This window comes from Nilaparvata lugens, chromosome 8, assembly GCF_014356525.2.
Source record: "Nilaparvata lugens isolate BPH chromosome 8, ASM1435652v1, whole genome shotgun sequence".
NCBI classification, from domain to species: Eukaryota; Metazoa; Arthropoda; class Insecta; order Hemiptera; family Delphacidae; genus Nilaparvata; species Nilaparvata lugens.
In genome coordinates this window covers 25451150-25473117 of record NC_052511.1, presented here as the reverse complement: position 1 = coordinate 25473117, position 21968 = coordinate 25451150, and the positions used below count along the sequence as shown (strand labels likewise).

Genomic DNA, 21968 nt, shown 5'->3' with positions numbered 1-21968 from the left:
TCAAACAATACTTGACTTAAATTCTTATAAAATTATGATTCTAGAATTTCAAATAGAATTAACAAATGAATTCAAAATTAAATAATCCATCTGATAAGTCATTGCTGTGATATGAGTTAGCTTCTCCATTTCCTTTTCAAACTTTGTATTGAATTTCAGATTAGAAGGATCTGACGTCCTAACAATTGAATCCAATGATATACATAAATAATGATAAAATTTCAATTCTAAAACAGAATTCGAACAATATACAATTGAGACAGGATGTTTTTATTATAAAGAAATATTCATGAATAACTTCACTATTGACAGACAAAATCGACAATATTCACAGGAGTTGGCTTTTTTTTCAATTTCAATTGCAATCGGCTTCTGATGAATCCTCATAGAACATAACTGTTCTTGAATTGAGGGATTGTACTGGTCTTGAATTTGTTAGAATACGACCATGGTTATTTCTTAGTTCTCGGAATTTTTTAACCTGGAAATTATTGTGTAAGTTTTACCAATTGATTAATGGAATTATATTTTTCTATTGATAATAATTTGCTATTTATTTTACAATTTGATCATGATTTCAACATCATTAATTTTAACGAACTACTTTCAATAGAACATTGCAAGAAAACAGCAGCAACAAATTTGAATAATATGACGATAATTTTTGGATTTCAGTGATAGCAATAATAAGTAAAATCGTATTATGAATTTTGTTGGTGGGGAGCAAGGATAGTACCTATAGAGCTATAGATAGATCTATTACTGTATTATCCGGGAACTGACCCCCCTCCACCACCATTATATGGAGTCTTTTTTTCGATAGTGTTCGCTTGAATATATTATTTCAAGCCATCAATGGGCCCTACAATGACAAAAATGCTTGTTTATAAAAAGTAACTGCTGTTGTTTGTGATAACTTTTATCCACTCCAGCCCTTTATTAAAATACAATTAGTCCAGTCAAGAAAGTGTTATAGAGGGAAAAGTTCCGAAGACAATTTTTGACCCTGCAGTTCTGTTTAGGGTAGTAAGGAGGTAAACATATCAAAAGTCCTCACCCCTAACCATTGTGCTAAGGGGGTGGGGGTGGTTCAAAGGTATCATTTTTTGGTTTCTCGCGTATAAAACTATGAAAACTATGTACTGTCCACTGCTCGTAACTTGGCTTCTGAGGTCTGAGGCGTAGGGGGAAATGAACGAGAGGCGCAATGTTGTTGACGACTCGGTAGTGTGGCTACAAACCGTGCTCACTAATAAAGCTATTCACCATTCAGCTTTCAGTTTTGTTTCCGCAGCTGACCAGAGTAAACGTCAAAATGTTGTGTTATTTTTTCATCAAATTAGTTATTCATCTTAAATTCTATTATTTTATGTAACAACTAAAAACGTTAGGATGTAATTTTACTTATAGATCGCTGGTTAAATTACAAATTTGGTGGGATGAAAATTACTCAGTTTTACATTTGGCGAAGGCAAATAAACCAGAGCGTTTGTGTACTCGCTACCTGGCTCTCCAGTGCCATATTATGTCACGCCTAAAACTAGATCGACTGCATTCCTTCCAGAGGCCAAGTTACGAGCGGTGGACAGTATCTTATGGACATAACAATTGGTCATTTAACAATGAAATTTGAAGGGGTTGTCTGTGACACAATTTTTGACTTTGCAGCCTTATTTGAATTAGTTAGTAGGTAGATATAGCAAGAGTGTGTATCTTTATCCCCTCTGTGTTGAAGGTGTGAAACCGCTGAGTTGACACTTGTTGAAATATTAAAAATTTCATCCCCTACATTAAAGTTGCTATAACAATGAAACGAAAACTTTGAATGGTGAAATAATACATCATTTCAAAGAGAATTGAATGCTCTACAAACCTACGATGAGCAATAATTTTTACGATGCATTGTTGAATATTTATAAGCCCTGAAAGAAAAAATTGGATAAAACCCTGTTATTTTAACAATCACACACCTTCAAGAGCGAATATTTCGGGAACTGTTGGGAATATACAAAAATTTCACTGAACAAAAAGTGTAGATAATTTATCAAGCTTCATTTTGAAATTGTTAGTTATGTCGGTTCAACGCATTGTTCTCAAGATATGAGCGTGGAAGCAAAAATCTGAAAAATGCAGCTTTTAAACCAACCTCATCTCCTTAGCACATGAGTTAGGAATGAGGACTTTTGATATGTTCTTCTCCCAACTAGTCTTAACAAAGCTGCATAGTCAAAATTGTGTTCAAAACATTCCCTCCAAATTCCTTTGTCAATTGGTCTATTGCTGCAAAACTGGAGTTTTCACACTCAACACTAAAGCTGCTGCAACGGTTGTGGGGAAATGCGTAAAAGTTAAATTATACATCAACTCGAAGAGAATTTAATGCTCCATAAGCTCATAATCAGCATGGATTTCTTCCATTGATTTTTAAAAAGTTATAAGAGCGAAAATATAAAAACAAATTGGAGGCAAACGTGTTTTTTTAAATGTCACACCTTTGAGAGTGGATATCTAGAAAACTAAAGAAGACATATTAAAGTTCTGAGATGAATATTGTAGAAAATTATGTAAGCTTTAATTTTGTATATAACAGTTATGTTTATAAGATATACAGTTTTCGTGTTAGATGTGAGAAATCAAAAAATATTACCTTTGAACCACCTCCACCCCCTTAGCACAAGGGATAGGGGTGGGGACTTTTGATATGTTCACCTCCTTACTACCCTAAACAGAACTGTGGTAGTCACACTACCGAGTCGTCAACAACATTGCGCCTCTCGTTCATTTCCCCCTACGCCTCAGACCTCAGAAGCCAAGACCTCACGAGCAGTGGAGAGTACATAGCTTTCATAGTTTTATACGCGAGAAACCAAAAAATGATACCTTTGAACCACCCCCACCTTCTTAGCACAATGGTTCGGGGTGAGGACTTTTGATATGTTCACCTCCTTATACTACCCTAAACAGAACTGCGGGGTCAAAAATTGTCTTCCAAACTTTTCTCTTTATACCCTCTTTTGAGCATTCATTATGACATGTGTGGAGTGAGATATTTCAACTTTGGATATTGATTTGATCTATATAGTAATATTATAATGGGAGGATCGGCTGGTGGGGCGGCTCAACTCTCGCCAACTTGATTTCTTTCAGAGATTATCACTCTGCTTCCAAACCTTCCTCAGGATACGAGAACTCCTGTCAGCGGCCTGTAAGCTCCCTGGAAGCGGAAACTTCAAAGATAGGGCAACCTCGACACTGGTCAGTATTGCCAGTGCAACGAGGGCCTATAAGAAGAGTAATAAGAGGCCAGCAAACAGCCCGTGCCCGAAAAGATCTCCTAGAGGCTGGATCCCACCAAGAATAGTATATAGAATAACAGTAATAGTACCCTTTATATTACAGTTTATATGATAGTACATAGATATATAGTATCCTTGGGATCCCACCTGACCAGTTTATCAAGAAAGGAATACGTAATACGTTACTCCTTGCTTCTTTGCCACACTCACCCACGACTGAGCGAGGTCTATCGGGAGAAACACCTAAACATTAATCAGGCCACTCAGTCGACAGTAACAGTGTTTACCTGATAACATTATTCACAGTTTCTTCAAGAGAATGTATTGAATTTTGATTAGTAAAGGTGATATTCATTCGGTGTTATATTATGAAATCTTTTGAAATACAGTATCATGAAAAAATTCAGTCAATTTAGAAAATTCTGCAATGCTCAGTTGCACTTACCAGAAGAACAACCATCTTGAATCAGCTAGACTTAGGTTCCCATCACATTCATTCACCAATATGATTTTTGATATAATTTTATTTAATGAATGCTATTTGATATGATACACCAAGTAGTGTTTCACAATCGTGTGGCGAGTCATCGTTTCTTATGATGCTCATCTAAGAACGCAGTGTGACACAAGGTCAGTTTCAATGGACGATTGTTTTGGACAGTTATAATAATTATATAGATCTGAAACATCACTGGTATTTGAGAATCATCGTGGGACATTAAACAGAATCGCTGCTAAGTGCTAATACACACGGACACTACAGGTGGTGGCTCGTCACTGGTATGCTAGGGTAATACGAGTTTGTATACTTTTGGTAAGCCACTGATTGATGCCAGATCTAGAAAAAGATCTCAATTCGATATAATCCAGCTTGTAAAGTTATATAATTCATTGAAAAAACAATAATTAATTACAAACAGTTTCTTACTCATTATACATTCTATCCGATTCTTGCAGTTAGATAATTACCTGCGCATGAGAAATTTTGATAGGCTGTGGCTTGACAATCCAAGTGACATTTTCACAGCATGGTGGAAAAGTGAATGAACCGGGGTAGGTATAGTATCCATGGCAGAAGGGCAATTGCAGCCAGTCGAAGGAGAAAGGGATTTCGGTCGAGGTTCCGGGAAGAATGATCTCATTCAATGAATTCACTAAACAAACCAGATTCGGATTGTCCTGATGCGAAATCTGGAAATTTATGAACGCACATTATTGAGGAAGAAAGGAAATATGTTGAACGTTTCTATGAGAAGATGACGTATTTGACAATTCAGAAATAAATACAAGATGCTTTCAGTTGATGAAAATACATTTGATGAGAGAGCTAGACTGGCATTGATGAATAGGTAGGCCTACTCTATATTGACGCTGGTGTGAGCTCTGTGAGATTTACTTCAATTGGAAACTTTGGTTGAATGGGAAGCATAACTGGGTTATTAAGGTTTATAAGGAATGAAAATGTCACAAAATACTACTTTTGCACTAGTCTGAAAAAACAAATATTATGACATCTACAGAGATGTATATGAAAAATAGTCATTGCTATTCAATATAATCATTGCTACTATTTCCATAATCGATGTATTTTTGCTACGTCTCCGTGTTGATGGATTCTTCTATTCTAGTTGAGGTCAGCAATGTACTCATTTTCTACAATAAAATAAATGTTTCTAATATTGTAATAACGGAAAAATCTGAACGCTATAATATGAATTTGAAAAATGAAACTACATATAATCTGGTTGTAAAATTGATGATTAGGCCTCACCTAACAGACCGTTATATTCCTTAGCTGTCCCAACTAAATCTGATACTAATTCAATGAGACTTCCACATAGAGTAGAGATACAGTTCAATTTATTTGTCTATTGCTTTCCATTAATTTGTCTCAGTTTTCACCTACCGTACCTATGTTTGGATTTAACTGTCATAAGATTCACTCTTTCCTTATATAGTACGGTACGCACCTCACAAAACAGAGCAATAAACACATTATCGCCATTTGTTTGGTTGATAAACCTCAATTGAATTTCCATTGGAAAGCGAACACTATCAATGGTGTGTTCACTGCCTTCACCCCGGCCCCAACGAAAGTACACTTCCTTCAAAGAGTAGCTTCTCTGCTCCAACGGCCCGCCACTTATTGACAGCGGTTTGTCCCAATACCAACAGCCAGCCAACATTACTGCAAGAAAAAACACAAGAAAGGGAACACATTAAAAATAAGAAGAGCATGAAAATATGAAAGTGAGAAAAAAATTATTTTTCACATTATTGTATGTAAAATGATACTTGACACGAGGAAAGGCACAACAGGCTCATGCCCAAAACTGTCCTCCCATTTCCAGTTTTATACTATACACTGTCCGAATCAAAAAGTTTAAGTTATGTAAATTTCACTTCTCAAAACATTCACACTCTTCAGGGCTCAGAAAAACGAGCAAACTTTGAATCGAATAGATATAATTGAGGTCTAAAATTGATGAAGAGTGATTATTTAAAAAGTCTAAATTTGAATGAAACTATAAAGCTGCGTTTACACCAAAGTTATTAACAAAATGTTAAAAACTTAATCCTTATAGATTCTATTAGATTGAACGGAACTTGACAAACACATTTTATGTTCATCATGTGTATGATAAGTTATGTTCAATCTAATAGAATCTGCAAGGACGGAGAAATAAATATTTTGTTAATAACTTTGGTGTAAACGCAGCTTTAGAAAACTTTGTGCCAAAAACTTTACGCACTTTTTAGAAAACTACAGCTGTTCAAAATGAAGCAATCATAAGATCAAGAATCCTCGGTTAGTTAAGAATTTATATGCAACATTTCAAGTAAATCAGTCCAGTAGTTCGGACGTAATGATGCGTCAAACATAATTTTCCTATCCTTTACAAGTGTATACGTGTACAAGCCATTTCTCTCCTTCATTATAGTATAGAAGATGATAGATAGATGGATTATATATCAGTATCTTCCAATTAGAATAACTTTTGGAAGGTTTGAGATATCGATGTGCGGTTTTCACCATATTTTCTCTTGAAATCCTGCATCGAAATCATGTATTATATAAGACCACCTCCCAATTTTAAAAAAATGAAGTTGGATTCAAAATGGTGGACGAAATTTGGGTGCTACGGAAAACCTGTTTTTATTAATGGAATAGGATTCCCAATGTATACCTATCTTCTAATTTCCCTTTTAAAAGAAATGTTCAGCTTCTTCCATACAACAACTGGAAGTATGACAAATTGAAAACTTGACAAACTGAAAATTTGATGTAATCAAATCTTGAAAAATCGAAAATAGGCCTATAACCATCCTCGGTTAATTAAGCATCTATATGCAAAATTTCAAGTTAATCAGTCCAGTACCTAGTAAAGACGTGATTATGTGTCAAACATAATTTTCCTATTCCGTACGTGTATAAGCCAGTTCTCTCCTTTATTATAGTATAGATTATTATGTTGCTTTGGCCTGTGAACTGTATAAAAGTCCTGTAACATCTAAAGGTGCAACCACACATGCTGAACCGAACCTCGAACCGCACAGCAAACCATGCATTCCGCCGAACAACGCGCCTTTCAGCGAATAACATGAGCATAATTCTGTTTCATAAAGCTAAAAATCAGCTGTTAAACATTCGCCGTACCGTACTCCGAACCGTTCGCCGTGCTGCTTGCCTCTGTTTTAACTGTTTGCCGTACCGTACTCCAAACGCTGAACTTTCCAGCCAATCAGAGTCCTCCATTACAATTCGCCGTGCAGTTTGCTCTATAATTTTGGCTATATCCTTCACAAGTAGTGTAAACATGCGAACATGTTTGCGGACATGAATACAGAAGTAGCCTATATGGGCCTTTTTTTTTATTTGATCGAATTCATGTTTTGAACAATTCATTATTACGAATGATGAATTGATAGGACCTGATAAATATTTTTCAATTCAAATAAAATAACTTCTGAAAAAATAATGAATGGATAAATACCAATATCAAAATATTGTTGATCAAGAACTCAGTACAACGACAATTCATTCATTCAACTAATTCTGTACTGATAAAATTATATATATATATATATATATATATATATATATATATATATTGTGACGATTTGTTTCAGTGGTTACTTCAAAAACTAGTTCTTTAAATCATATTATGAAATCAAGGCAGAGGCAGCAAACAATCTCGAAATGTAATAATTTATTATCAACGTTACCGTTAACTGATAGAATATCATCAGAACTGATTCAATATCAAATTGAATCAGTCTCTTCCAGTGAACCAATTGAGTTCATATTACTTATTATATTATTCATAAAATTATATAATTATGAAATTATTATATTTCAATCGCATTTAGAGGTTGAGGAAATGTTGTGGTAAACTTGATCTAAAACGTTTGAATGCATAGAACACTAGTATAGAGTTGAGATCAATCAGACCTGCGTATTATAGAATATAATGTGATAGCATGTTTATTTGTGAATAATTATTTTTCGTTATTGTGTAGAAAAGGAAAAAGGAATCTATAATAATAAGCTAATCAAAATTATTAGCAGAATAAATGAGTTTATTTTTGAAAAACAAATTATAAAAAAGATGTAGTATTTATATGTACAGTAATAGCAAAAATCTGGTGTGGCGCACTCACAAAACTTTCCTTGCCGTTATGAAAATTGATCACCTGACGCTAGTGTTCCCGCGCATTTCAAGTCTACTATTCAAAGATTTGAGCCAGCTGGTGACAGGGCAATAACGCTGGAGACACACGCTACCTCTTCATAGTGAATGATTTAATAGAATCAACAATAATTAGCAATTGAATAATCACAATTTTTCGAATTTAAAGCTTATTTTCAATTTTAGGTGAAAATGTTGCTGAACATTAATTGTAGAGATTTTCATGCTCAATCTACTCCACTTGATTCTTTTTTGTTTAAATTGTATCTAAAGCCTGATAATTGGGAATCTATCTGCATTGATGGGGCGAAGCTCCTGAGATTTTTACAGATATGAGACTTGTGTCAGTTGATAGAGCTTATCGATGACTATTTTAGGTATAAATTTGATCAAAATCGTTGGAGCCGTTTCCGAGAAAATCACGAAAAACCCTATTTTTGTCAACATTTTCGCCATTTTAGCCGCCATCTTAAATTGCATTTGATCGAAATTGTTCGTGTCCGATCCTTATAGTGAAAGGACCTCAAGTTCCAAATTTCAAGTTATTCCGTTAATTGGGAGATGAGATTGGACTCAGGGGACCTTGAAACGTATAGAAATTTAGAAATTTGGGTACCTTAATTTTTTCCGGAAAGCAATACTTTCCTTACCTATGGTAATAGGGCGAGGAAAGTAAAAAAGTTACAAATACTCTTTGTATGTAGGTCTACATTGAAAAACGGTATTATTTGATTTATGCAGCTGTAGACCGGTCCATCATGAACGATAGGTTGATCATGGAAATCAACGAGAGGAGTATGAAAGATTAAGGAATTCAAACGGATGAAATGAGGGAACTTTTGATTGAGTCGGATGCTCTCTCTGCAGACAAATTGATGAGTTCAGCGAAGGAGAGGCATATCATCAATGGGAGAGAGGTATTAATAGAAAGAATAGCCGAATTGGAGCATGATTTGAAATTAAATGGGAATTTATTGATGGAAGTGGATACGAATGTACAGAAGGCTAAAATGATAATGAATGGGCTTATTCAATCATGCTCCATAATGTGCTCAGTCTTGAAGGGAATCGAGACCAGCAAGGGAAAACAGCCAGAGAGGGTATCGCTTTCACAATCAGGTCCTGTTCGTAATACTCGCAAGGCTTGGCTCTGTGGTGATAGTCATGTAGAGGGTATTAGGGAGTTGGTGTCAAAGAGATCACCTCCTCACTTCAAGTATCAATCATTTTCACCAATGCACCAATTGATCATATTTTGGATGGCATTATCTCCTCATCTAACCTTTGTGAAATGAATGCTGATGATACTATTGTCATTATTGGTGGTACGAATAGTTTTGATGAGTCCTCGAAAGAAATTGACCTCTATAACTACGCAATGAAGCCTCGAACAGTTATCAGTGCTTTGAATGGGAAGGTGGGTTTGGTTTTATCTACAATCCCGTTTAGATATGACCTTTCGTCTGACTCGCATGTAAACAGCTGCATAGAGTCATTCAACACAGTTATTCAATCAGTGGTCCAGGAGTTTTCGTTGGAATTTTTGAATATCTGGAATTATCAAGCCAGACTCAATTCCAGGCATGCATGGTCTGCACCTGAATATCCTTGGTAAGAAGCAACTTGCCGGTGACCTACTGAGAACATTACTGATCGATTGACCCAGTTGAAAGTAGGAGCTTGTTTGTAGAAGAGAACGAGACTCAGGAAGTATCTTCACCCATGGAAATACCTGTTCTCACTAGAGCTTTTTCAGAAGAGGCACATGCACTACACATAGAAGTCCATGCTTTGAATACTTGACAGCCACAGATGAGAGAATTTCACACAGTAATGAGGAAATTTTGGATAGGGAGGAAGCATACATATTCCACTGTAGCATCCATAGTGTTGAATATAGAATTACAGAGCTTCAAGCACATATAGAAACAATGCCTTTCAATATAAGCATAATATGTCTAGGAGAACACTGGCTTACAAAAGATAACATTCCAATAATGAATGAACTGACAGGTTTTCAATTAAAATTATATTTCAGCAGGGATATTCCGAATGGAGGAGCTGTTATTCTAGTAAGATAAAATCTGGTGTGGCGCACTCACACAACTTCCCTTGCCGTTATGAAAATTGATCACCTGACGCTAGTGTAAACGCGCATCTCAAGTCGAAGATCTGAGCCAGCTGGTGACAGTTCAATAACGCTGGATACACACAAGATCTACTATCTCTTCATAGTGAATGATTTAATAGAATCAACAGTTGCCAAAAGTTTTCAATTGAATAATTACATTTTCTCAAATTTTGAGCTTATTTTCAATTTTAGGTGAAAATGTTACTGGACATTAATTGAAGAGATTTCCATGCTCAATTTTTTCCACTCGAAATTCTTTGTTTAAATTATATCTGAGACCTGATAATTGGAAATCTAAAATCGAACTTTGCTTAGATGGGGCGGAGCACCTGAAATTTTTACAGATATGGGACTTGTGGCAGTTGATAGAGCTTATCAATGACTATTTTAGGTATAAATTTGATCAAAATCGTTGGAGCCGTTTTCGAGAGAATCGCGAAAACCCCTGTTTTTGACAACATTTTCTCCATTTCAGCCGCCATCTTGAATTCCATTTGATCGGAATTGTTCGTGTCAGATCCTTATATTGTATAAGGACCTCAAGTTCCAAATTTCAAGTCATTCCGTTAATTGGGAGATGAGATATCGTGTACACACACACACACACACACACACACAAATACAGACCAATACCAAAAAACCACTTTTTTGGACTCAGGGGACCTTGAAACGTATAGAAATTTAGAAATTGGGGTACCTTAATTTTTTCCGGAAAGCAATACTTTCCTTACCTCTGGTAATAGGGCAAGGAAAGTAAAAAAGTTACAAATACTCTTTGTATGTAGGTCTACATTGACAAACGGTATTATTTGATTTAATTACATTTATTGTTTGGATTATCAACAAATAAATATTAAATAGAAGCGATCTTGCTAGATTTTATTCCTCTTTGCACGAACAAGCAATCAGAGAACAAAGAAAGGGATACCAAAATTTGAATTGTTGAGATGCAATACAGAATGTCGAGATCTCTGTTATTATAATTTTATTCATTATTATAATTCACCTACACTGTTGGAATTGAACTGCATTTTGAAATGATTGAATTATATTTATGTTTTAATGTATTTATTCGTCTTGTAAGTCAGGGAATTGAATGTAAACAAAGGAACCACTTTTCATAAAAATTGACATGTGCACTACGTCACTCAGCTACAACCAATAGCAATCGTCCTATGCAAATTAGAAACAGAGAGATTCAAAGAATTGTACGTAAGCTTGATTAATTCGTGGAAGGAGACTTCTTCTCTAGCACTGACCTAGCCCTAGTCACACGTTCTGAGTGAACTTGCATTTTTGTTGAAAAATTTTATATAAATTGCTTCTTAATTGTTAATTATTGAATTTAAATGTTAATTGTAAAGTTCCTATTGTATGTAAAAATAATTAACGTAAAATACCCGATTGAATTTACATGAATCGCCGAGTAATATACCAGCAACACGTTTTACTTGGAGGCCTGAAAATCCAGCACATGGCAGAAGAATAATTATTTGCGAACCAAGGAAAAAGGAAAACAGAGTCACGTGAGTTGTTCTTTTAGTAAATATTTTTGGGACCCCATCTACGATTCATGAGTGATATAAATTCTAGTGAAAATTAATGGTCATGACCAGATTGCAATCAGGGGTAATCCAACGTTTATCTACATTATAATAATCATCATTAAATTTATAATCTGTCTATCGATCGAGCTATTCCAAAGCAGAACTCACAACCCTGTGATTATCATTTTATCATATCGTTTACTTTCGATTCATAAATACCGTAATTATTCAAGTATAAATTGTACATGTCTGGTATTGTTAAACCAGAACACATTATATTGATCACCACTATTCATTAAAAAATTATTATTTACTATCTGCTTATCTTGAAAATTGTCAATATATTGAAATAACTGAGCATATATTCCAGTTCGTTTCTTTTCTGAAAACCTTAATATCGTCTTTGACAGGTTACCATTGGTATTGTGATAGACCTTATAGTCTGGAAATTATAAGCTAAGCCGCCGACAGTGACCAATGTAAAAGCAAATGTAAGCAGAATTATATTTAATTAATCAGCAGTGATCCACTGATACATTAGCAACCATCCACAACTTTCTACTCAATCAATTTCCCGACTGGTTACACTGACAATAAATTGAACAGTGTATGCAGCATTTTGCAGGATTTAAGTCAATGTAACCCAACACTGATAGGATTAGATTCTGTACTCGAACCTCTTTTCAGAAATTATATTTATTTAATAAAGTATCCATTATATTAATTCTGATAGCGGTGAGAGACACGATCATACATGGATTTGTGATCTATATCTTTGTTCAGGTTGCATTGGCTCTTTATCAGAACAACAACCAGGTAATAATTTTAAGATTGCTTCATTTAAGCTCAGTACAATTGGAATACTCCAATCCCAAATCTGGGATAACCCACAAATTTCTCAACAAATTAAAATAATTCTCAGGTCCGATATTACACAGAGGGGCATATATATTCATGTACCCATAAAAGTGAGAATTTTCATAAATTTATCTATTTTTTTGTGTGATCCATGCCCTCCCTGGAGCTAGGCCTTTGGCGAATCTCACCGTGACGACAATATATATATATATATATAGTTATATTGTAAGCAACTTTCTATACTAATAAGCTGAAAATTACGACTACACACCTCTATTGGCTGTTGAAATAACAACAAAATCTATATATTGATTTGAAAATGATATATTCATTTATTAAGATCCAGATTCACAAACAATTGTAAATGGTTTTCGAATAACCTATAACAGCATAATGAATGTTCGCTTACAATAAGGGTTAGTTTCTCAATGCAAACTGAGCCGGCTACCTTATCAGTCAGCCGATAACCGGCGTGTCTGTTTGTGATTGTTGACTGCTTGCTTCGATTTTCAATTTTATTATATTTTCTATTGTACACTCTGACCTGCTGAAAAATCTGCTCATTGTTCCCCTATATTTGTTTTGCTTGTTTTCTCGTTTTTATTTGTAAAATTATTTATTTATTCTATATGGCACACCTGAGCACATTTTCTTCATTTGTAGCCATCCTATTGGTAGATTTGTTTTTCTGACCAGTGATTGGTCATTAACTGGTCATGTGACCTTTTCTTCCCCAAACCTAGCTTCTCAATTTCGGAGAAGAAGGAAAAAAGAGAGGGATTAACTGAGCACGCTAATGGAGAGTCGTTTGTAACTCCTATTTGTTATTTTTGTCGTTTTAAATGTTTCATTGTTAAATTTATGTAAGAGTGCTGAATTCAATTAATGTAGAGTTCCTGTAACGTTAGATTTTAATTTGATTACCAAGTCTCAGTTAAAAAGGAGTTATTAATTGTTGAAATCGCGAGCCAAATAATGAAGCCTAATATGATGCCATGCAGCCTGACGAAAGATGCCAGCCTTGCAGTGAACAAATCTTCATGAGTGAGTGCGCGTATATTATGGGCCCATATAAATGTGAGTGATTCATAATATTATTATAATTTCAAAATCTCTTCGACTCAATTTTCCATAAACAAACTGGTATATCGTTTGTAAAAATTCTGACGTTACACTGTCCAAACTTGAGTCGGGCAACCCTTGGGTGAAAGCACTACATGCTCATCCTTAATAAATTTATAAACTTGAAAGAACTCTTTAAAATTCAAATTATATTGTTTATGGGCTTAACCCTTCATTATCAAATTAATTTATTAATAATTGAACAAACAATATTCTTATATGATTTAGTGAATCTAAATAAATGCAACTTGTCATCACATGTTGTTCCTTAGTGACCCTGTGTTCGACCTTTCTTATAGCTTATTTATTTGCTAATATCATATTTATTTCAGAGGTCAATAGTAACCCATCATCGAGTTACTTGATCCTGAGGAAATATAGTACAATTAATCAAAGGATTAATTGTCAGGAAAATAATCTAGTATACTCTAGACATTTTTTCCTATTTCGTGTGACAAGGGTACTTCCCAAAACAGGAGTTAACCCTCAGATAAGTGCCGTCACCGACAGGAGACAGGTATAACCATCACAATATATATATATATATATATATATATATATATATATATATATATATATATATTATTGATAATCAATTTCATCAACTAACCATAAACTGACTGGAATAGATACTTCAATTTCCATGTATTCTATTGATAGAATTATATAAATCTACAGTGTAGGTCATATCTAAATTCACAAAGAGTTTGATTGTTGTTGACAAAAAACATGTTATTCAAAGCAGAAGTCATTGTTATTCTGATAAAAGATAGGATAAGTTGAATAGTTTCCAATTCAGGGAGAGTTTTGACAACCCACAAAACTCATTTTTCATTTGAAGAGATATCGAAAAGGTGCATAGGACCTTATTTTTCTGTTCAGCTTGCCAAAATACCACTCATTTCAATATTAAAATTTTCGACTGACTGTACAGTGAGTCAATCATTCTATCAGGGATCGAATAATTTTGAGATTGTAATTGAATAAAAATGGAAGAGAATAATTTATTTATGTAAAAATATCAACACCTTCATTCAAAGCCATATTTACTGCATGTCAATTCATGTTGCCGATACAGCATTGATGAAACCAAAGACCTTAAAGAGATATATATAGACACACAATGTCTATGCCTTCCCAATGATAGCTCTCACTTGAAATTGAAGGCCGACATTGGGGTATTTAACACGAGATATTATATCTATATATTTGTAATATTTATTACAAATTTACAAAGTAGCCCTCAATGGCCAATTTTAATTCCAAGTGCGACACTAGCGCTGCATGTGAGTCTATGCATCTTTAAGGTCTTTGGATAAAACTGTAGACGTTTATTTAGCACTTTGACTCAAAAAATTGTTTCAGCTGAAAAATTAATAATCCATAAATCCATGCCACGTGTAGGCCTAGACATTGCATCAGGAGAACGAAGTTTCAAAACTATGTTTTATCTAAACAGATGTTTTTGAGATAATTTCTTTGATGCAGCTGTTTCACATTCACCATACTAGTAGTTCTGTGAACAGTAGACCTCACGCAGTATTCTCATCCACAAGTACCTGATTGAAACTATAGACCTTATGGAAATACAGCGATAGACTGGCTTCTCTACACATCTGACACATCTGCGTAATCACTTGTCAGCTGATTTATGATGAATAATTCTATAGTCTGATTTTTACTCGAATATTGGCATATGAAGGGAGCTCCTTTTGTCCTTTAATATTATCCTTGAAATGCAAAATTCTCAAAAACCTTGTATATACGTCGACGAGCAATTAAAAAAGGAACATACCTGTCAAATTTCATGAAAATCTATTACCGCGTTTCGCCATAAATGCCCAACATAAAAACATATAAACATTTAACCAATAAACCGTCGAATGCCCCAATAACCTTTGGCCGGTCGAATAAATGCCCCGTCGAATAACCAATAAACCAAAGAAATGCCAATAAACCGTCGACTTGAATCTTAGACCTCACTTCGCTCGGTCAATTACAGTATTATACTGAGTTTGTGAAAATAAAATTATTTATTAATTATCAAAACAATACTATTATAATATTAATAAAAATAATAATATTGAAAATATTTATCAATCATCAAAACAGCAATATTATTGAGGTTGAGTGGAATCAGGTAGTAAAGCAATAATATAACAGCTGTTTTTCTTAATTTCTATCATATGATTTGAATGTGAATTCGCCGTATGAAATCGTATGTCCAATAAAATGCAATTTGAATATCAATTATAAAAATCTAGAAGGAAAATTGAAATTTGGGCTTCGAGGTGCAAGAGATTGATATTTTTAGAATCTATGTGCAAAATTTGGAGATCTAAATCATTCCTGTTTTTCCGGTATGCAATTCACAAGTTGACGTGTTTTGATGCGAACAAACAAAACCCTACTATCTCTTATTACCTATAACTTATAGATTATAGTAGATGATCACTCGTCTAGTGCGATAGAAGCATTTTCTGACTGACCCATTGTCACAAACAAATTATTATTACTTTGTTATTTAGGAATTCACGTTACATTCGCTCAACTACCGTACCGTATAAGTAGTAGGCTATAGTAGTTCAATATACCAGTATAGAAGTGATCAATATCAAAATGTTCGCTAAGGATGATGTCCAAATGACTCCTAAACCTGTGAGTGGGTAGGCTATAAGTTTAGTCAAAATATAGAATCGTCAATTTCCTGGTAGATATGGGATTATTTTATATTTAGAATCGAATTGACGATTATCAGTGAAAAACCTCTAGTTTTTGGTGAATAATCAATGAGGAATCTTATACTATACTAATTAATCCTTATACTTGGAATCGATCTCAAAGACTGGGGCTATTGTTTATAGGCAGTGTCAACAGCCAGAGAGAAATAAATTCCCTCTACTTTGTGCAAAAGCCTAGGTATCATTTCAAAATCAAATCCTTCAAAATCAATATTCAAGTCAGGTAGGCTATAAGTCATAAAGAAATACATGTTTTCTAATGCGATGATACAGAATTGAATAAGTAATTATGAGTTACAGAAGTAGCTGTTTGCTAGATCAATGCTCACCAGTAGAGCCAGTGTTGAGCATAATCATATTTTGTGGTTTGTTGTCGAAGTTGGACCAAGTGAGTGGATTGCATGCATAGACACAAGTCGCTGCACACGTGTCAATGTTGATTGGGCTCTGGTTGGCACCGTCGCAGCACGCAAATAATTCTCTCCAATATTTGGGACCTGTGGAATAGTCACAAAATGATAGTTAATTTTCATGGGTATCATTAGTTTTTTCTTCATATTTTGTAAATAAATAAAATGAGTAGTTGCCTGCTATACAAACCTAAAAATCGTAGTTCTGCACCGAAGAAGAAGAAGAAGAAGATTCAAGATCTATAATTTTCCTATTATTGGGAAATTATTGATACATTGTTATTCTTTCTTACATATCAAGACGGTAAATGATCAGTGCACGCTGCACGTGAAAGATGGAATTATTAGGGTGATCGCAAAGTGATGAGGTAGTAGTCGGGATATAGGTGGAGGTACCTCAATGTAACCAAGATATACTATGAATATTTGTGTGTTATGAGCGCCCGTATGGAGTTAGGTCACGGTAAACTGCTCGGTAAACCTCTGTACTCCTCGACCTCCTTACCTTGCGAGTGCCCATTAAATCAATACAAAATTGTATTGATTTGTTCAATTTGATTTATATCGATGTACTTCCACCTCGACCACTACCTAATCATTATAGTGTGGAGGACCTCCACACTATGTGGTAAACCTTAGATGGGTGGACGTGGTAGAGCCCTACGAAGATCCAATAGAGAACAGAGTACCTGGTTGGTACCACAGAAAAAAGAAGAATAATACCTACCGTATTCTCTCCTCCCTACCAAGTATTATCATAGCAAGGTGATGTTAGTTTTCCAGATCTTTGAGTCCCAACATAAAGCTTTATTCATTAATTTATTTCAATACATTAAATAACTACAATATTGAAATAACTACACAACAGTTCAGTAGTTGTTGAAAGGAAAATAAACTCAGTCCCTATCACTTACTCACTTACTCCAATGACGAGTTTGGTAGGTATAGTTGCTCAACTAGGAAGATTTCGATTTCGAATAATGATAATAAAACAATTATAAACCTTGTGGATGCATACAGGGTGGGGGTTTGCTCTTAGAGTTCTTGAGGGGAGGAGGACTTGAAATTATATATTGGTGAGGGGAGGACAAAAATGGTCAGCACTGTTTGAAGTGTCTAGGGGGGTGCGAGTTTTCCCTAAATTTAGATAGGGAGTGCGTCCATGGGTTGGAGGCACCCCTGGAATAATTTACACCATCTTTACACTTAACAAAGATTCAAAACAAAATTAAAAAGAAAAAACAGGATTTCAATTTCATGTTCATGAATTCATGACGCTCTTGGCGTTCTAAGGTTTTGATTTTTCTCTCACTCTGTTTCTGGACTGCGCTGCTACCTATTGGTCAACTTTTGAACTTCTCATGCATTATCTTCGCTCTAGCGGTCATGCTCCAACAGAGCTTCGTAGAAATTTCACTGATTGCTCATAGATGGTAGCACCTTGCATAACCGCAGGTAAGCACTGTACAAAATGACTACTGACGAGATTTTATTGTATAGGGGGGGGCGAGTTTTTCCTAAATTTGGGTATTTTCTTGCATAATCCGGAGGATTATGATACATGATAATAATGCACAATCGGTCTCAGAGCTCAGAAAATAATAGGTCTGAGAGGGTTAACTTTGTTAACAAGAATAATTACTGCACAGTGAATACAATCATGAGAGTGCTGTCTATGTGAAGGCAAATATTAGGACAAGAAATTATTGAGAAAAAGTGGAAATGAGGATGAATAGTGGCTTCCATACAAAAGTTATAGGAATCGCTTCTACTTTGTGCTTCCATAATAGTCAGGTGGTCACAATAACACTAGAAAAATGGTTGTAGGATTGTCTTGCCATCCATCATTTTAACAAGGACTATTTAGCTGAAACTTCTTTTCTACTCTGGCTCTACGAAACCTTCAAAAAAGCTCCCAAGACAACTGATATCATTTTATGCCCATCCAGGCATAAATAAATGAGGAAGCTAAATTTTATTTCTGTCTCAGGAAAATCCTCCATATGGGATACATGGGTTTTCGAAATTGACATAGACATGCCATTTGACATAACATCATATAAATATTTTTCACAGAGGTGTCTGTAGCTGTAAACGTACTCAAGTCCAAGCAAAGTTATATTATTACTTCAATTTTCAAGGTAGCCAAGCACTGCTATCGGACTTGACTGTGTAGAGGAGAACTTTCAACTGTTATAGTGCAAAATATCCTATTGCCTAATAGAATATAGGCTACCTACTTAGTATTTATTACAATTACGGCACCTATACCACATCATGTAGGACATCTGCTATAGACCTATGGATCGCTGAATGCTGTTCTTATTATCACCTTCATATCGTACAATGATTTTCGTATTCGAATTAGAGAACGCTCTTGCTTCCAAGATACTGAACCACAAATATCCATCACTAATAATAATAAAATAATAATATTTCATGAATGATTTGATAGAGGCTACTCTAGAGTGAGTTCACCAACCGTTCTTTTTAGTATTGGAATACCCATACTTGAAACATGATGTTTTCGATTGATTGAATCTCATCCTTCGCCAAACTTTTATCAGGAACTCAACAGTTGCCATTACTGTAAAAAAATGTAATAAAAGTGTAAATAATAAAATCATCATTCATCAAAAACAAGCCTACTTTCTTGAAAAAATATGTGATTTGTTCAAATCTGCTACTTTTTGATCAAATAGATTACAGTGGAAATTTGATCATAAACAGTTACTGGTGATAGTAATTGTTGATTATAATTTAAAACATACTGTTACAAACCAAGAAGTATTATTTTGTATATACTAAATATTGAATACGTATCTAATATGAATGAAAAAATAATTATGTCAATAGTTTAGAATTCCAAACTAAGTTGGAATCTATTATATTATAAAAGTAATACAGTAATCATTAATCATTGTCACTGTAATTGAAAGTTCATGAAAATCTATATAAATTCAAACATTTCTACTGGTCAAATGTAATCATATCAGAAATCAAATGGAGAACTTACTACACGTGTATAAGATAACACAAGTGAGAATTGTTTGAACAAAATTCGATGGTAATAATGGTAAGCGATGATCAATTTGATCATTCATACTATTTTTCTTCATAATGTTATAATTTTGAACCCTGAAAAACAATTCGAATTGACGAGTTGAAATTTCCAATTTTCTGGAAATATGATAAAGATAAATATAGCAAAATCAAATCATTCTAAATGTTACAAACAATGAATTTCTAATGAAAATTAGTATATTTTTAGCAATTTTATAATGATTATTATTGTGTAGCCTGAAAGTAATCAAATACCGCATTAGTAAATTTCATTTTATAATCTTATATGCTAAGGAACTTTAAATCAAATCAATTGATCTTTATTCACAAATTAATAAGTAAATAAAATATACATACTGAATATTCCCTACATAGACAGCAAGTCTGGAATGAGTTCCGTGAACTGCATTATAGTAACAATAGAGTTGAAGATTTTTACAATAAATAATAGAAAAATAGAATAAGTAGGAGGTGAATAAAATAAAAAAGCATCTTTAAAGGATGCAGAGAGCACTCAATGCTCTTGACTTTATATTTCTGTAGTATTAAACAAATATTGAAACATGGCATTGAAAAGAATTTGGTATTGATAGGTACTGACAATTTTAAGAGACATAGGGAGTCTTGCATATCCAGACGAACATTGATAACATGGAGTTATCTTCAATGGATATTGGCAGATTGGATGAGCCGCGATGCGGCATCCCTGCTAATTAATTTCAAATAGCCACCTCTCAAGGTCACTATAAAATTATTACTATGTCACTAGGTCACTATTACTATGAACTCTTTATCAGCATATTGCCATATTCAAAACAAAATAAATCTCTTTGCTATACAAATAATAGACAACTTATAGAGATTTTCAGTATGAACATCAACATTACATATATATCATAATGTTTAAGCAAATAATATTTTTATAAGGTTCATATAGATACCGTGAGTTATGATAAAAACAACTCATATTCATGAAATTTGTCTATATTCTAGTAACTCTATTCAATATTTTAGTCATGATTCCATATAATACGTGCAGGAATTTAAACACTGAATAGACTACGGTACGGTTCCTTTTTACTCTCTTTATAATGTTGATTATAATGCTTGTTTGTGGCATAAATTATTATTATCATGCAGTATAATGTGTAAATGATGCTATAATGATGATGTTATTATACTTACTGTTTGAAACAATAAATTTGGAATCCCTGTTTTGGATCTTGGATGGATAAATTACTCTGAAAGTCTTTGCTTAATCCACCAAGGTTTAGAAAATACCTGAACCAACTTAAAATTATAAATAATCACAACTGATTTTTACTTTTTTTTGCCACTATCCACTATAACCAGCTGCTCAGATTATCACACATGAATAGTTGCTTCACTTTTGAAAACGTTTCCCAATGTAGACCAGGCCCAGTCAATGAAGAAAAAATCAGCGTTTGGCCAAAAACAAATAAGGCGAAAGCTGGATTTTTTCAGGGTATTAAATCTATACTTATAAAATTCTTATCTCACTGACTCACTGATCACGATTTCTGGAAAACTACTGGACGGATTGCAACAAAACTTGAAATATAGCTTCCTTATAAGTCAGTCTTAAGCTGCGTACACATATTCGTGCTTCCAACCCGCACCGAGCACGCTCCTCCCTCGTACCGCCCTCGTACCACCATCGAACCACAGTCGCACCGCCCACGCACCCATCATGAACGTTACGGAAGATGTTAGATCTTCTCGCGTTCCCCGGTCGAACCATTGTTGCTCCCCGGTCGATCATCAATCGCTCTGCTGGAGTGACGTTCGGTTGCGGAGCAGAGCGACAGTCTGTACGCACCTCTAGGCTCACTAAGAAATATTTTGATGATATTTCAACTCTAAGGATGGTTTTTAAGGGTTTGAAGTTCGTCTTTTAGCATGTATATTCTTCTTATTCCAATCTCTTTATTATAATTGAAATGTCCATACCATATGTTAATTATAGAACTATAATCTAGAGAGAGTACCTCTTCGAAACAGTTGTTAACTGGCAACCAAATTAATAATTTTTTCCTACAGTTACGTTGAAAAGTGGCCATTGCTGCACTGATTACAGAACGCAAAGAA

The 21968-nt window shown here is 34.4% G+C and overlaps 1 protein-coding gene across 4 annotated transcripts; it reads right to left on the bottom strand.

Annotated features, from left to right (window-relative positions):
- Nucleotides 1-249: 249 nt before the first annotated feature.
- LOC111060181 (carbonic anhydrase 2) lies at nt 250-21461 on the bottom strand. Of its 4 annotated transcripts, XR_005572009.1 has the most exons (8): nt 21045-21240; nt 19813-19934; nt 19279-19383; nt 16716-16883; nt 5267-5484; nt 4266-4487; nt 3742-3976; nt 353-481 (listed from the first exon to the last, which is right to left on the bottom strand). XR_005572009.1 is itself a non-coding variant. In XM_039434328.1 (7 exons), exons 2-7 carry the CDS (start codon nt 19913-19915, stop codon nt 356-358), a joined length of 942 nt encoding a protein of 313 aa, XP_039290262.1. In that variant the 5' UTR covers nt 19916-19934; nt 21045-21461; the 3' UTR covers nt 250-355. The 4 variants fall into 4 exon arrangements, 3 of the variants coding, with proteins under 3 accessions (XP_039290262.1, XP_039290263.1, XP_039290261.1); XM_039434328.1 differs by lacking the exon at nt 3742-3976 and having other exon boundaries at nt 250-481; nt 21045-21461; XM_039434327.1 differs by lacking the exon at nt 353-481 and having other exon boundaries at nt 3740-3976.
- Between the last annotated feature and the right edge of the window lie 507 nt (nt 21462-21968).